Here is a 15,152-nt window from a genome sequence, read left to right as displayed (position 1 = left end):
TTACGGATAAAAGAACAACATAATTTGGGGTCACAAGACCACTATTCCTGTTTCCAGGATGAATGCTTAAAACGATGGCAATTGCTATAATGATCATTTGGCTTTTGCCTTGATGAGACTGGATTGAATCACTGTGATTGCCAGGTATTCTATACTGATCTGGCTAATAAAATGAAACATCTTAAAACAACCTACAAATACCCTTTCCTAATAATCCCTTTTTAAAAAGTCTTTAATGTACAGAGTCATGCTTTCAATCAGACCTCAATGTTTCTGAACTTTTGATGGCCTAACACAAAGACTTAAACAGTTCTAAGACTAAGCAAATTGCTCCTGTGGCTTCATGAGCAATGGCAAGATTTTGTCTTTCAGATAAAGCTCTTAATTTGTTTTAAGAAGTTAAAGAATGAGTTTCTCTTAGACATTAGTGGGAAAAAAGACCACTGTGCATCACTCCCGGAGTACAGGGGGTGTGTGTGTGTGTGTTCGTGGATAGTTTCTCCTAGCTAACCACAAGACAGGAACTTGGAGTCTTAGGACAGGAAGAGAGAAAAGAGGGGAGAAAGTACCCTGAACCAAGTATAGAATTGCCAACCTCTTAACCAGAAGGTTCAATAATTGGGATTTATTTCCACAAAACGAGGAAATTTGTGTTTTTATGAGTATATAAAAGTGTTCCTGTCTGTCTAGGCTTGCACTTAAATAGGAGACTATAAACTCTATTGTCCAGTATTTTACTGAAAACTACGTATGACAACTGTACAGTCCACTGTGACATTCCTACAGCCAAGAAAAATAACTGAAAACACTGAATGCATCAGCGATTCATGATAAGGATTCATTTCTGGAGCAAAAACTGGTCTTGTGAAGAAAGGACCTGTCCCCTTCTCATGCATGGGATTCTACCCCCATCCCATAGACCAGAAGCGCTGCCAGGACATCTCTGCGCTATGCTGTGAGGTGGGGGGTTTAGAGTACCATTGTTATATGAGTTTTATCATTTTAGTTCTGTACATCCTATCTTGGGAAGTAAATTTTTGGTTATTTCTTTTCATTTTACCTTTTCTTCTTGTTTAACTTTAAAATGGAAAAAGAAGCGAATGTTCAGAATAAACTTTACTGTTTAATCCGTTTATGTCTATTCTGAGAGCTGTCAATTATAATAGTAGCACTATTTACAAACTGACTACAAAAGTTAGACAACACAAAAAGCAGACAAACTATTCTCACTAGCACAAGAGGATGAAAAGCAGGAAATAGAAGCAAGTGACATCAGTCTCCAACTTGAGTGCTCAAAGATTATTAAACCAAAATATTAAAACATCAAAGTCTGAAATTCCACCTTTTAAAAAGTGAGTTCAAATATAAAGACAAGTTCAAAAAAGGTTTTTTTTCTTCAACTACAGAATCATGAACTTTTTTTTGAGGGGGAGGGGGAGAGACAAAGTTTTGCTCTGTCACCATTGCATGATCTCGGCTCAATGCAACCTCTGCCTCCTGGGTTCAAGTAATTCTCCCTGCCTCAGCCTCCCAAGTAGCTGGCATTACAGGCATGCACCACCTTGCCCGGCTAATTTTTGTATTTTTTTTAGTAGAGACGGGGTTTCACCATGTTGGCCAGGTTGGTCTTGAACTCCTGACCTCAGGTGATCCGCCTGCCTTGGCCTCCCAAAGTGCTGGGATTACTGAAGTGAACCATTGCGCCCAGCCTAGTTTGCTTTCTTAAAAGGAAATTTTGGGAACACATGTTAGGTAACAGTCTCTTGAAATAAACCGTATTTTTGAGAGTTAGGCACTGTTACGTGCTTGATAATGTGTGCAGGCCTCTAGAGTACTAGATGGAATGAACATTTCTAATATTACCTACATTGTTCTGATCCAGGTCTTTTATAACAAATTTTTAAGAACATGGATTGTCAGGTTATGGACTAGAGACTCTAACTTGCTAAAAAGGTTCCTGGATGGGGGAAAACCATATATTTAAAAAACAAAATAGGAGTGACATCCATACTCTACTAGAAAAGGGACTCTTTCTGTAAGGTGGCTATGAGCAAACTGACAAACAATATGCATCATATCATATACAAATATGTAGATTATTAATTACCTTTCAGGGTTTCCAGCAAGCTTTTGGCTACGAACCAACATATGGCTTCAAAGAAAGGGAATTTGAAAAGATCTGGTGTTTTTAGCCTTTTCTCCATCTCATAACACCTAAATGAATTTGAAGAAATATTTAATATTAATATTAGCATTTCAAAGTTAGATAAAAGTAACCAACTTGAAAATAAGCAGGTCATGATATATAAGACCAATGAAGTATTTTACATTTCTTAGCAACATCACATTTGGACAAGACTGAATTGTGATCTTATCCAGGTTCTGACTTTAAGGAATTTGACGGTATACTTAAGAATTGTAATGGACTTCACAGAAGATCAAGATCACACCTTTGGATGTGTATCCTAGTTTTAACAAAAGAGATTTTTACGAGGGTTCTACTACAAAAAATAAAACTGTGTGTTTCAGAAAACAGCTCCATGTATCCACAACAGTGCAATACTCACCCAAAAGTTTTATTTAGGCTCAACTAGGTATTCCAGCTCAAGACCACAGTTGGCACGAATTACACAGGAGCCATCCCTCCCTCAGGGACAGCTCAGGTACAAAAAGACAAGATCCACATTTGGTAGGTGTGGGAGCTGTTTAAAGCTGCTTAAAGCCTTATGCCCTGTAAGAGCCACTATCTCTTGTAATAACGCCACACACAGATGCATAGCTTCTAGGAATCTCTACGAGTGTGTCAAGTTACAAGAGTTACCACATTCAGGCAAGTCCAAAGACATGGCTCCCTACTAGGTATTTCTAGTTCTTCCAGTCCTGATGAAGTGTATCAATCAGGAATCATTTTTACCATAAGCAGTGTTACCTAGTAAAAGTCAACACTCATTAGACTATCAGAGGAAGAGAGTTATGCAAAGGTCAAATTCTCATACAGAGGAGAAACAGCTATTAATCCTTTACCTACAGCAAAATTAAAGCAGGTGTTTCAATAGTAGTCCTAACTTAGGGTTGCTTTTTTCTAGTACCATATGTCACATCTCAGTCTGACTAGATTTTGTTCATCTCCCTCACTGCAAAAATAGCCAAGGGAGAACACATACATTTTCACAAAATTTTGAAATTTGGAGTATTATCTGAGTAAGTTCCTTTTTGTTGTTGTTGTTTTAGATTTGAAATGCAAAGTATCCCCCTGGCAAAATTTTAAAATACTACTTTTGTTAAAAGCTCTTATTATTAATAATATCTCAGGGACTATTTCCATGGAATCTCAAATAAAACATGCTATTGATTTTTTTTTAAGTTAAAAAAAAGAGTATCCTATTTTTAAAAAGGATAAAAGGTCATTTAAATGCTGACACAAACCTGAGCTGCATGCCAATGTTAAGGTTGTGTAGGAAGTTCCCCCCAAAAGCCATACAGTCCTGAGAAGTGAGCACAGCATGGATCCACCCTGAAATGGTTAAAAATATATAAGAGTCATTTTTCAAAATGTAAACCAAATAGGATATCTACCTGTGCAGTAACTCAAAATATCAGTATCAGTTTATTTCATATTTCAGTGCTAGAGAAGTTAATGTTTATTATAATACATAGATTTAATTAAATATTTATTAAATGCCTATTATATGGTAGGCTCTATGCTGAGTTTGAGAAATAAGGTGAAGGTTTTTGTAGTTCTTAGTGTATTTGCTTTTTTCCTTTTAAAAATAGAGATGGGGTCTCAGTTTGTTGCCCAGGCTAGTCTCAAATTCCTGGCCTCAAGTGATCCTCTCACCTTGGCCTCCCAAAGTGCTGAAATTAAGGCGTTAGCCACTGTGCCCAGCCTGTTTTTGTTTTTTAGTTTAAAAACACAACCCAACTTTATATTAAAGATTTTACTCTCAGACCAGCCAAATCTGGTTTGATTTAGAAAAGCACATTTTCCATTAGAGAACACACGAGGATTGGTGGGACACTCCATCGTCCTGGTGTCATCCTGAAATCAGTGCCCTGAAAGGACTAAGCAGAGGAGGATCAGGAGTCAACCTGAGACCTGACTCTGTAAGAAGGAAAAGGTAGATCACCCACATTTAATTATGAAGGGTTATGGTCCTACAAATATAGGAGTTGCCAAAAAATGATATTTTATATTCCCATACAAATGCTTACAAAGTGAGAACCATTTCTAAGACATGACATCTAACTTTTGAAAAAAGTGTTGGCAGACTTAAAGACTTCACCAGAAATAAATATATACAAACATATTTGTATGCAAATTAGCTTTTAAAATACACAAATCCCATTTTCTTTATATTTTTCATCTTTTGACCCCTCACTGAACTGTAACACAAAACAAAAACCCTCAAAGGACTCACTTTCAAGTGTGCCCATTTCTGTGCTCAAAGGCACAAAGCCTTGAGCTTGACCTTGAAACCACAAATTAGAAGTCTGTGCCAACTCCAAATCCTACACATCAGTGGTTCTCAATAGCGGCAGTACTGCCTGTTCAGGATGTTTTGGAACGTTTAGGGGCTTTTCTGATTGTCTCAATGATCTGGGAGCACTACTGGCATTTTGTGAGTGGGAGCCAGGAGTGCAACATGTGAGACAGTTCCACACAAAATGAAATTGTCCTGCATCACTCGGGACTGTCAAATTTTCCTGCGCATTCATATAGGTACAAAGCCTGTCCTATTAACTATCTCAGCCTAGAAATTAGAACTCCATTATTATATATTATATATATCTGTATATACAGACATGCACACACAGTATTTTTTCACGGTTTTGGCACAATTTCCTGAAATACAAAAATTGTACTGTAGTTTGTTTGAAAGCTTGTCAGTTGCTGACTACCTTGGGAAAAAAAATCACTTTGCCTACAGCAGTGGTTCTCCAAATATGGTCCCCATACCAGCAGTACCTGAATCAGCCAAGAACTTGTTAGAAATGCACATTCTCAGGCCCACTCCAGCTCCACAGAATCCGAACCTTGGCCATGAGGTCCAGCAATCTGTGTTGTAACCAGTCCTCCAGGTGATTCTGACATTCCAGGAAGTATCAGTACCTACACCAGTGCTACTGATAGAATTTGTGTTGCCACTAACACACACCTAGATTGATTTCCTTCCTTATGCAATTACCATTTCATTCTCTTCTCTAATGCTGCTGTGCCTAAACAGGCACATACTGAAATAGCATTTCATTATAAATCACCTTTTAATTTCTTTATATTCTAGTTAGGATATTAAATCAATAAAAAACATTATTCTATGAATGTCAATTTATGATTTTGAAGAAGGTACAACAAAATAATATAAAAGCAAGAAGGAGGAAGATTTAAGGGAGGGGCATTCACAATGTGAATCAGTCCATTCACAATGAAAATACTGATACTTATCTAGGCAAATATTCTGGTAGTTCTAAGGCATGTCTTCATTTGTTCAACACACTATTATTATTATATACACCAGAGGCAAGGCTTTCAGCAGGGCCTGTGGGGACAGATCCCTGTGAACTCTACAGTCATTAGGGTCACCAAAACCAGCACACAATTCTCAAAACCACTGGTCTGGACAGTCTATACTCTACGTTCATTTACATCTCAAAATGACAGACCTGATACCTATAGCTGAGACTACAGCTAAGACTGATACTCAATCCTTTCTTTGAGGGTCTCTCAAGACACACCCTTCGCCTCCTAACTGTCCTAGGACAGCAGCCCAGATTCTTACAGGCTTGGTCTTTAACAGCAATGGAGAGCTAACCATAGTTAAGACTACCAAAATTAAAAACTTTCGTGCATCAAAGGACATTATCAACAAAGTGAGCAGATAACCCACAAAATGGGAGCAAATATTTGCAAATCATACATACTGATATGGGTCTAGTACATAGAATAAAGAATGCTTACAAACTCAACAATTAAAAAGGACAAATAACCCTATTTTAAAATGAGCAAAGGGTTTGAATAGACATTTCTCCAAAGAGAATATGCAAATGCCCAACAAGAAAAATGCTGAGCATCATTACTCATTATGGAAATGCAAATTCAAATCATGACACATCACACCACTAGAATAGAAGGCAATTACAGCACTGGTGAGGGTGTGGAGAAACTGGACTCCAAATACACTGCTGGTGGGAACGTAAAATGGTGCAGCTATTTGGAGAACAGGTCACCAATTCCTCAAGAAGTTAACTGTAGTTAAACCACGTAATGCAGCAATTCTACTACAAGCTATATTTACCCAAGAGAAATGAAAACATACCTCCACATAAAAAATTGTATACAAATGTTCAAAGCAGCACTATTCAAACAGCCAAAATGTGGAAACAACCCAATGTCCACCAACTGGTAAATGGATAAACAAAAGAGGGTCAAGCTGAGTACCCCTTATCCAAAATGCTTGGAACCAGAAGTACTGATTTTTTTTTGGATCTTGGAATATTTGCATTATATACTTACCAGCTGAGCATCCCTAATCTGAAAATCCAAAATCCAAAATGCTTCAGTAAGCATTTCCTCTTGAGGGTCATGCAGATGCTCAAAAGCTTTCAGTTGTGGAGCAGTTCAGGTTTTAGACTTTTGGATTTGGGATGCTCAACCTGTATATCCCACAATGGAACATTACTGGGCCATGAAAAGATGAAGTAATGATACATGCTACAACATGGATGAGCCTAGAAGATAATAGGCTAAGTGAAAGAAGCTAGATGCAAAAGCCCACATGTTGTATGATTCCATCTACATAAAGTATCCAAAGAGGCAAATCCACAGTGACAGAAAGTACATTCGTGGTTGCCAGGGGCTCAGGGGAGGTGGGAATGGAGAGTAACTGCTAAAGAGTACGAGATTTCTTTTTGAGACAAGGAAAATGTTCTAGAATTAGTAGTTAGCTTTTAATTAGAACCTCTGGCTTTAACATGTTTGGAAAGTAGTTTTTATGACATTTGTTTGCCCAACTTTATTAATCTACTAAAAACCGCTGAGTTGTAAACCATAAAAGGGTGAATATTATGGTATGTGAATTTTTTCTCAATAAAAATAAAAATGAAGGCAAATGATATAAATACAATGCCAAAAGAAGTCCTAACTAGAAGAGAAAACCTCTAAGGAACAAAACCTAAAAAGTCCAAGATCAGAATTATTTCTTAACAAATATCATAAAAACTACTTTCCAAACATGTTAAAGCCAGAGGTTCTAATTAAAAGCCAACTCTATGTGACTGAGTATCAACCATGGTGAGTAGGGGATGGGATGAAAACCTTACCTGTAGGAACAAATAAGGTATGTCCCTGCTTTACGACACATTTGTAGCATTTATCCACCTTATCTCCAAAGAACACCTCACTCTGGGTCACAGATGAACTCCAAGATTCATAACGTGCCAAATTTTCATCTGCTGGCTTTATTAAATAAAAAATCTTCTCACCCTAAAAGGAAGTATCATACTATTTTTGAAAAAGGAAAAGCCACACTTAGGCTAGCCTACATTGATGCAATTTCCCAATACAAGGATACAAATTACATTAGATAATTATCAGATTTTTTTTAGGTTCAAAAGACATATTTCACACACCTGATCAGTAGCTATTGCCCTTAGTAAACATTTTCATGTTTAAAGCTCCCCCTCCTCGACTGACAAGGAGTCAATAAAGTAGTGTTGAAGAAATAGCTGCAAGACAGGAAGGCAGAGAAGCACAAACATCCCACTGACCTCCTCTCATTGTCAAGTAGAGAAGTAAATATGTGTTGACAGGCCCACAGTCATCTCTGCAAGCTTTGCCCTTTCTACTAAGATCCATAGCATAATGATTATTTTTAAAAATCTATAAATAAACTTCCTTTAATAAACTAATTCTTTGCTTCTTCACAAAAAAAAAAAAAAAAGGAACCCAAGGACCCAGCATCAAATATAGCCCAGAACATTGCTGAGGCACAAGCATTTGATATAGATGAAGACTGAGTTTCTACATCAGTACTCTGCAATAGAACTTTCTGTGATGATGGAAATGTTTTGTATCTGTGCTAACCAATACAGTAGTCATTAGCCACATGTGGCTACTGAGCACTTGAAATGTGCCTAGTATAAACAAGGAACTGAATTTTTAATTACATTCCATTTTAATCATTTAAATTTAGTCACACATGGCTAGTGCTAACTGTTTTGAACAATGCAGCTCTAGATAAAGCAAGGTGAATATAAATTGAAAAGAATTGGTTTTTTGTTTGTTCGGTTTTTTGAGATAGTCTCATTCTGTTGCCCAGGCTGGAGTGCAGTGGTGCAATCACAGCGCACTGCGGCCTCAACTTCCTGGGCTCAAGTGATCCTCCTGCCTTAGCCTCTTGAGTAGCTGTGACTACAGGGATGAGCCATCATGCCTGGCTACTTTTTTTATTTTTATTTTCAGAGACAGGGTCTCACTATGTTGCTCAGGCTGGTCTTGAACTCTTGGGCTCAAATAATTTTCCCGGGTTGGCCTGCTCTCAAAGTGCTGGGATTACAGGTGTAAGCCACCACACCCAGCCAAGAACTGGTATTTTTATGGCATTCCTGACTTATCCAACAAGCTATCCTAGCCCAGCATTAAGGCCAGAAGCAATTATTACTGTAATTTTGCTCCTTCATAGATGTTTAATTCAGGGATTAAAGGATAATTAACTAGGGGGAAAAGAATCAAAAAGAGACAAAAGCCTAAAAGAAACCAACTTAAAAGATGAGGGCAGAAAGTAAATCTAATATAAATTTAGAAGTCAAGGCTCTTCCATTATTTGAGATTTTTTTTAAAAATCGTACGTTTAAAGGCAAAGTGAGAGTTCCTCGTTAAAAAGTAAAAAAAAAAACAACAACAAAAAAAACAACTTCCCCTTTTACGAGTAACATTTATAAGAAATGACTATACCACTGAAAAACTAGGGCTATCTGTCTGTCAGTGAGAGAACAAAAAATACCCCAATCTTACCCAGAGGACATGGTACCAGACTGAAGTTCCACCGAAGTCAATGTGGAAATCTGTATAGCTGTCTTGAACTCCCATTAAGCAATATTTCTGAACAAACGGCTTGGGAAAGACTGAATCATCTGGCCAATAATTTTCTACCCAGGAAAGTTTTTTGGCTATATCAGGGACCTCCACCAATTCAGACATCCTTTTAAAAAAGAAACACACACACATACCCACATCATGCAAATTAAAAATTCTTAAAAACTGCTTCTCCCATCTATTCCCAAACCAAATAATTAAATGGAACTTTAGGTTAACAACAACACTTAAAAGTTTAAAATACATGTTTTTTGTTTTTGAGACTCAGTCTTGCTCTGTTGCCTAGGCTGGAGTGCGGTGGCGTGATCTCGGCTCACTGCAAACTCTGTCCTGCCAGGTTCAAGAGATTCTCGTGCCTCAGCCTCTCTGAGTAGCTGGAATTACAGGCATGTGCCATCACACCCAGTTGATTTTTGTATTTTTAGTAGAGAGGGGGTTACACCATGTTGGCCAGGCTGGTTTTGAACTCCTGGCATCAAGCAATCCACCCACCTTGGCCTCCCAAAACGCTGGGATTACAGGCATAAGCCACCGTGCCCAGCCACAAATTTAAAATACATCTTATTTCTAAACATCTCTGAGCGTCCCAATGCAAAATTTATAACACTGCTACCACTGGACAACGTTAGAAGTCACAACTATGTTTCTTCCTAAAATAAATACATCATTAAACTACATTTAGCTAACACTCAGAATGCTAAACCAAAATGCCGAGAACTACTCACTTTGTATCTGAAAATTCAAGGCTGATCACATTTAACACTTTTGGTCTGTTAGGATTCATGAAGTATTTAACATAATTGTGAAGTGTCATCTTGCTGTCTGCCTGTCTCGCCACATCAATGACATCTATCACTTTGTCACCACCTGCAGAGAAAAATTACAGTCTTCTTATTGGACTTTTAAGAGTTACATCAGCAGATGCCCTAATCAAAAAATATCTTAACTTAGTATGATATTTAAACCAAGTATAAAACTATGTAGTCTAGACAAAGATTTTCCCTATACTCTTAATTTCCCAAGTTCAATTGGACCTTTCAGGAAAAAAGGGACAATTTTTCAGAGGAAAAGGAAAGCAGTGAGACAGAGTTGCATAATTTACACCAAACATAAAAATGTATACGGCTTATAAACCTTTCTGTATAGCAATGATATCTTGGTGTACAGCTCATAATGACAAAAAATACATTACATTGGCATGTAGAAATTGTGCAACATTTTCTGGATTTCAGTTTTCTCAGGCATAAAGTGGGGAGATTGACTTTTCCCTTTCACTTTTGTAACACTTAAAATATTCTAAGGCTATCATTTCAAAAAAAACACATGACTCATTGGGGAATTAGCATGCAAGTTGACCAGGATATTTTCTGCCCTCCTGGTATTGTCTTCTAATATTCTCCTTCAAGAAAAAATTAGTGATTGGGAAGCAAAAATCAGTTCACGTTAGTACCAGTGTCCGAAGGCCTGAGTTCCAAATTGTGATTAATTTATAGTTTTCGTATAAATCCATGAGGTAATGTTTACAGACCACTGCACTGCTACACTAGGAGGCACAAATAGTTTGACAGTGGACTATGGGATAAGGTAGAATTCAAAATATGGTAATACTTAACCAATTTGAAATAAAAAAGCAAATAAATGCCATTTTCTTACTTTAATGCAACTTCATATAGGTTTAGAAAGTCTTGCCTTATAGACTTCTTTATCTTCAGGAAGTAACACAGTTCTGTTCATAGTATTTAACTGAAGTGCTCTGCAGTACCAAAAAGTTAGCTATCAAGCAGTTTGAGCATTTTTTTCCTGCACATGTATTACACTAGCTATTTGTTTTACAGTTGTTATCTATGCAAATAGGTTCAGGTTAATCCTTAGCCCTGTCCTCTTACTTGTCAAATACTCAAATTTAGCTGAATGTGAAGTTATAATATTTAGATAGATTTCCTCAGTGAAACAATAATCTATGAGAATTGTTAACCAATGGCTCAATAAAGGGACAAGTTCTTAGATATTCCATGCTGAGGAGATAATGTAGTAAATATACAATTTTGAGTCAAAATAGATTTGGGATCTAATCTACTGCTGACAAGGAGTAACATCTACATATAGTCAGCTTTATCTATAAATATGATGAGAATGAATGAAATGACTGAAAATGTCAACAACGTGGCAAGGAGTAAAGGGTTTCCCCCTTTATTTCTCGTGTCTTTCTGTTTCTTTGGGAAATTTTCAAAATCACAAATTAAGTCCAGACATCATTAAATGGCAATATTCACCAAGTCATTACTATAAAAACAGGATTGAAAATGATCTGCTCTTTTTACCACCTTTCCTCGAAGCAACAGCAGGTCACAAAGCAGACTATAGAGGACTAACTGTGTAGCTGGTATACTGGGATCTGGGAATTTTGCACCTGTATTCTACAGATGCCTACAATCAATCAAATTTTCCAATATCTTCTTCCTGGTATCTATATCTATCCCTCAGTAATGATTTTCCCTAAGCAAGTATCAGAAAACTTAATGGCACAAAAGAAAGCAGCAGGATGAGGCTGTAGGTCTGCTGAGAAAAATTAGTTTTCAATATAGATGATACTGAGTCTCATTTTTCTGAGCAGAAAACTAAATTGACATTTCTTCATTTAACCTTTAATATTACCAGGACTATCATTTTTACTTTTACCACGTTTTCCCAGGTACTTAAAGAAATAAAGTTCGTACCTACATAACGTTCCACATCCATCACAGAAAATGTAGGTGGAGGGAGCCTGAGTCCTAGATCATCTAATTTAGGGACCATAATAGGGACATCAAATCCATGTTTCTCCAGATATCTTTGTGTCAGCTGGCTGCCATGCATCTTTACAATTATTTCATCGGCACTAAGGAAAAACATAAGAATAAAAATGTCATTTTTATTGGTAAGTTCAGTTTAAAAAAATTACTGTGGTGATGGGTTAATTCATATACTGGATTATCCATATCACTGGATCTTAACCTATCATATCTCATTCTTCTTTTAATGACAAATGTTTTATAAATCTCCCTTTGCTATCCTAAACTAAAATTTATAATGTAATATACATAATTCAATACATATAATTAGAAATATATATAAAGTGCTCTAAATGCAAAAAGAAAAACCCAACCTAGTTTATAGTAAAATATGTACAAGTTGAGTATCCCTAATCCAAAAATACAAACTCTAAAATGCTCCAAAATCCAAAATGTTTTGAGTGTTGATATGATGCTCAAAGGAAGTGCTTATTGGAGCATTTCAGATTTTCAGATTAGGGATGCTCAGTTGCTAAGTATAATGCAAATGTTCCAAAATCCAAAAAAAAAAAAAAAAAGAGTCTGAAATCGTTTCTGAAACACTTCTGTTCCTTAGCATTTTGGATAAGGAATACTCAACCTGTATTTCAGTATGTAAACTACACTAGAAGACATAATAAAATAATAGGATGCTTACAACTAGTTGTAATGAATGGTTAGATTTAAGTTAAGTAGAAACACCAGAAGCCACTTGATACAGGCTGTGTAGAAATTTGGGAGAACAAAAGGTAGAGTGTGCATTAGAATAAAAACTAGTCAGGCCAGACGCGGTGGCTCACGTCTGTAATTTCCAGCACTTTGGGAGGCTGAGGTGAGTGGATCACCTGAGATCAGGAGTTCGAGACCAGCCTGACCAACATGGTGAAACCTCGTCTCTACTAAAAATACAAAAATTAGCTGGGTGTGGTGGTGGGCATCTGTAATCCCAGCTACTTGGGAGGCTGAGGCAGAAGAATCGCTTGAACCTGAGAGACGGAGATTGCGCCACTGCACTCCAGCCTGTGTGACAAGAGCAAAACTCCATCTCAAAAATAAATAAATACATAAATAAATAAAAACAAAAACTAGTCAGATTTTATCTGACTATAAAATTCTATACAACTATCTAAAGTCTAATGGAACACAGAACAATTAATTCTTATTCTGCATACTGGAAGATGACTAGCATCCCTGGTCCCTGCCCACTGAGACAAGTGTCCAAAACGCTCCCATTGAAAACTACCGATTTAAATGATCCGTTACAACCAGTATTTAGTAAGTCTTTTTTTTGAGATGGAGTCTCGCTCTGTTGCCCAGGCTGGAGTGCGGTGGCACGATCTCAGCTCATTGCAAGCTCTGCCTCCTGGGTTCAGGACATTCTCCTGCCTCAGCCTCCCGAGTAGCTGGGACTACAGGTGCCTGCCACCATGACCAGCTAATTTTTTGTATTTTTAGTAGAGATGGGTTTCACTGTGTTAGCCAGGATGGTCTTCATCTTCTGACCTTGTGATCCGCCCACCTTGGCCTCCCAAAGTACTGGGAATACAGGTGTGAGCCACCGCACTGGGCCTAGTAAGTCTTAATACCAGGTAGTAACTTTAAGCCAAGAACGGTTGGATCTCCAGTTGCCCTCTCTGATGACCAACAGATTACAGGCATTACATTAACATAAGTGTAGTCTGTCCCTTTGCCCACCAGATCTCTTCCAATGGGGCATTCCAGTTTTTACCTCCCAATTGCTCGCAGGATATAGCTGCTATACATTCAAAACTAAGTGTGACACTTGCCGTAAAGGTTAAAACACAATAGTCTCCACTTCTACAATCAGATCTTAACTATCTGATGTCACCTGCTGCCTAGGTGGCAAGAAGACAGGAGAAAAAGCAGATGCTGGTTCTCCGAATTACTGGGCTCCGATCTTCCAATCCTCTCCATAAGGCAACGGCAAGTCTGAGGCCTAAGAAAACTAAGAGTCCTCTCCTAGATATTCTTGTTCTTCTTCACTTGACTCATCTACTGAACTGGAGCTCTGTATTACCTCTCAGTTTCCCCAATAAGCATCCACAACTGTCCCTCCTTCCCCCAACCTCTGAGGATTAAATAATTCCTTCAACTTCAATCTAAAGAAGAATTTTAAATCACTTGTATTCCCTGATCTCAAATGTTTGGTGTTTTACTTCCTCTTTTGATCAAACAAATATAATGACAAGTGTTTAAAATATAGGTACATTTTTTGCAAGAGGAAAATCTGGAGACAAACTAAACATATATCATATGGGGATGGTTAAGCAAATTATGGTACCTATAGATTACTGCATACTACACAGCATTTAGGAAGTGAGGTAAATCTATGCATAGGTATGGAAGGATATCTATGAAATATAAGAGTAAAAAAGGCAAATTGTACAACACTATGCATAACATAATCCCATTTTAAGAACATTATATATATCCATACATCCATATACACAAATGTTTTAATGTTTTTATGTAGAAAAGGGTCTCAAAAAACTTACACTAAGTCTTAAAATAGGGGAGGAGAAAGATAACTCATTCACTTTATACGCTTCTGTGTTAATCATATTGAGTATGTGTAATTTAACAACTATTGCTATTCTACTATGGTTTGAAATGATATAAAGCTTTATGGCATTAAAACCCAAAGATCCCGAACTAATGGTAATTACATTTTGGACATTTGTGATCATCTCTATAACCTGTTCTCATTTGTGGTCACTGGCAGTAAAGTCACATAAATTATTAGGCCAGTGTTTCTAACACTACATTTTTGTGTCAGAAACCTATTTGGAAAAAAAAGAAAGCTATAGCTCCTCTCCCTGAGAAATGGACACTCCCAACTGACACTAAATTATACATACCATTCATTTTAGGGAGCTCACAAACCTCTCGTAGGCCCACCAACAGAACCAGACTGAAAACTTTGGGCCTAGGTGCCAAACCAATCAAGCATGAGCCAATAAAAAAGAAAACATGCGAACATTTCTCCTACAACTTGGAAACTGATTAAAAAAGAATATTTGAGAATAGGGTATTTAACACCACAAAAATCATGTGGAAACACTACATTTTAAATATGTGTTCTTTCTGTCTCTCAACAGACCTGAATGATAAGCCAATGATGCTTATCATTATGTTTCTGTGTAAGGATTAAGGGGCAGGGGGCTAGAGAGGAATTCTAAAGACTAAGGAGAAATAGCAGGGGTTTTATCATTTCAGGATCTGAAATAATT

General features: G+C 37.2%; 1 protein-coding gene across 1 annotated transcript in view; it reads right to left on the bottom strand.

The window, feature by feature from the left end:
- KDM7A (lysine demethylase 7A) overlaps positions 1 to 15,152 on the bottom strand; it is a 90,890-nt gene that overhangs the window by 30,636 nt on the left and 45,102 nt on the right. Inside the window, 6 exon segments of the mRNA XM_003896677.4 lie at positions 2,108 to 2,214; positions 3,427 to 3,514; positions 7,318 to 7,480; positions 9,011 to 9,197; positions 9,817 to 9,958; positions 11,809 to 11,969. Coding sequence (XP_003896726.2) covers positions 2,108 to 2,214; positions 3,427 to 3,514; positions 7,318 to 7,480; positions 9,011 to 9,197; positions 9,817 to 9,958; positions 11,809 to 11,969 — 848 coding nt within the window.

This window comes from Papio anubis, chromosome 4, assembly GCF_008728515.1.
Source record: "Papio anubis isolate 15944 chromosome 4, Panubis1.0, whole genome shotgun sequence".
NCBI lineage: Eukaryota > Metazoa > Chordata > Mammalia > Primates > Cercopithecidae > Papio > Papio anubis.
The sequence above is the reverse complement of the archived record's forward strand: the minus strand, read 5'-3'. Positions and strand labels throughout refer to the sequence as shown.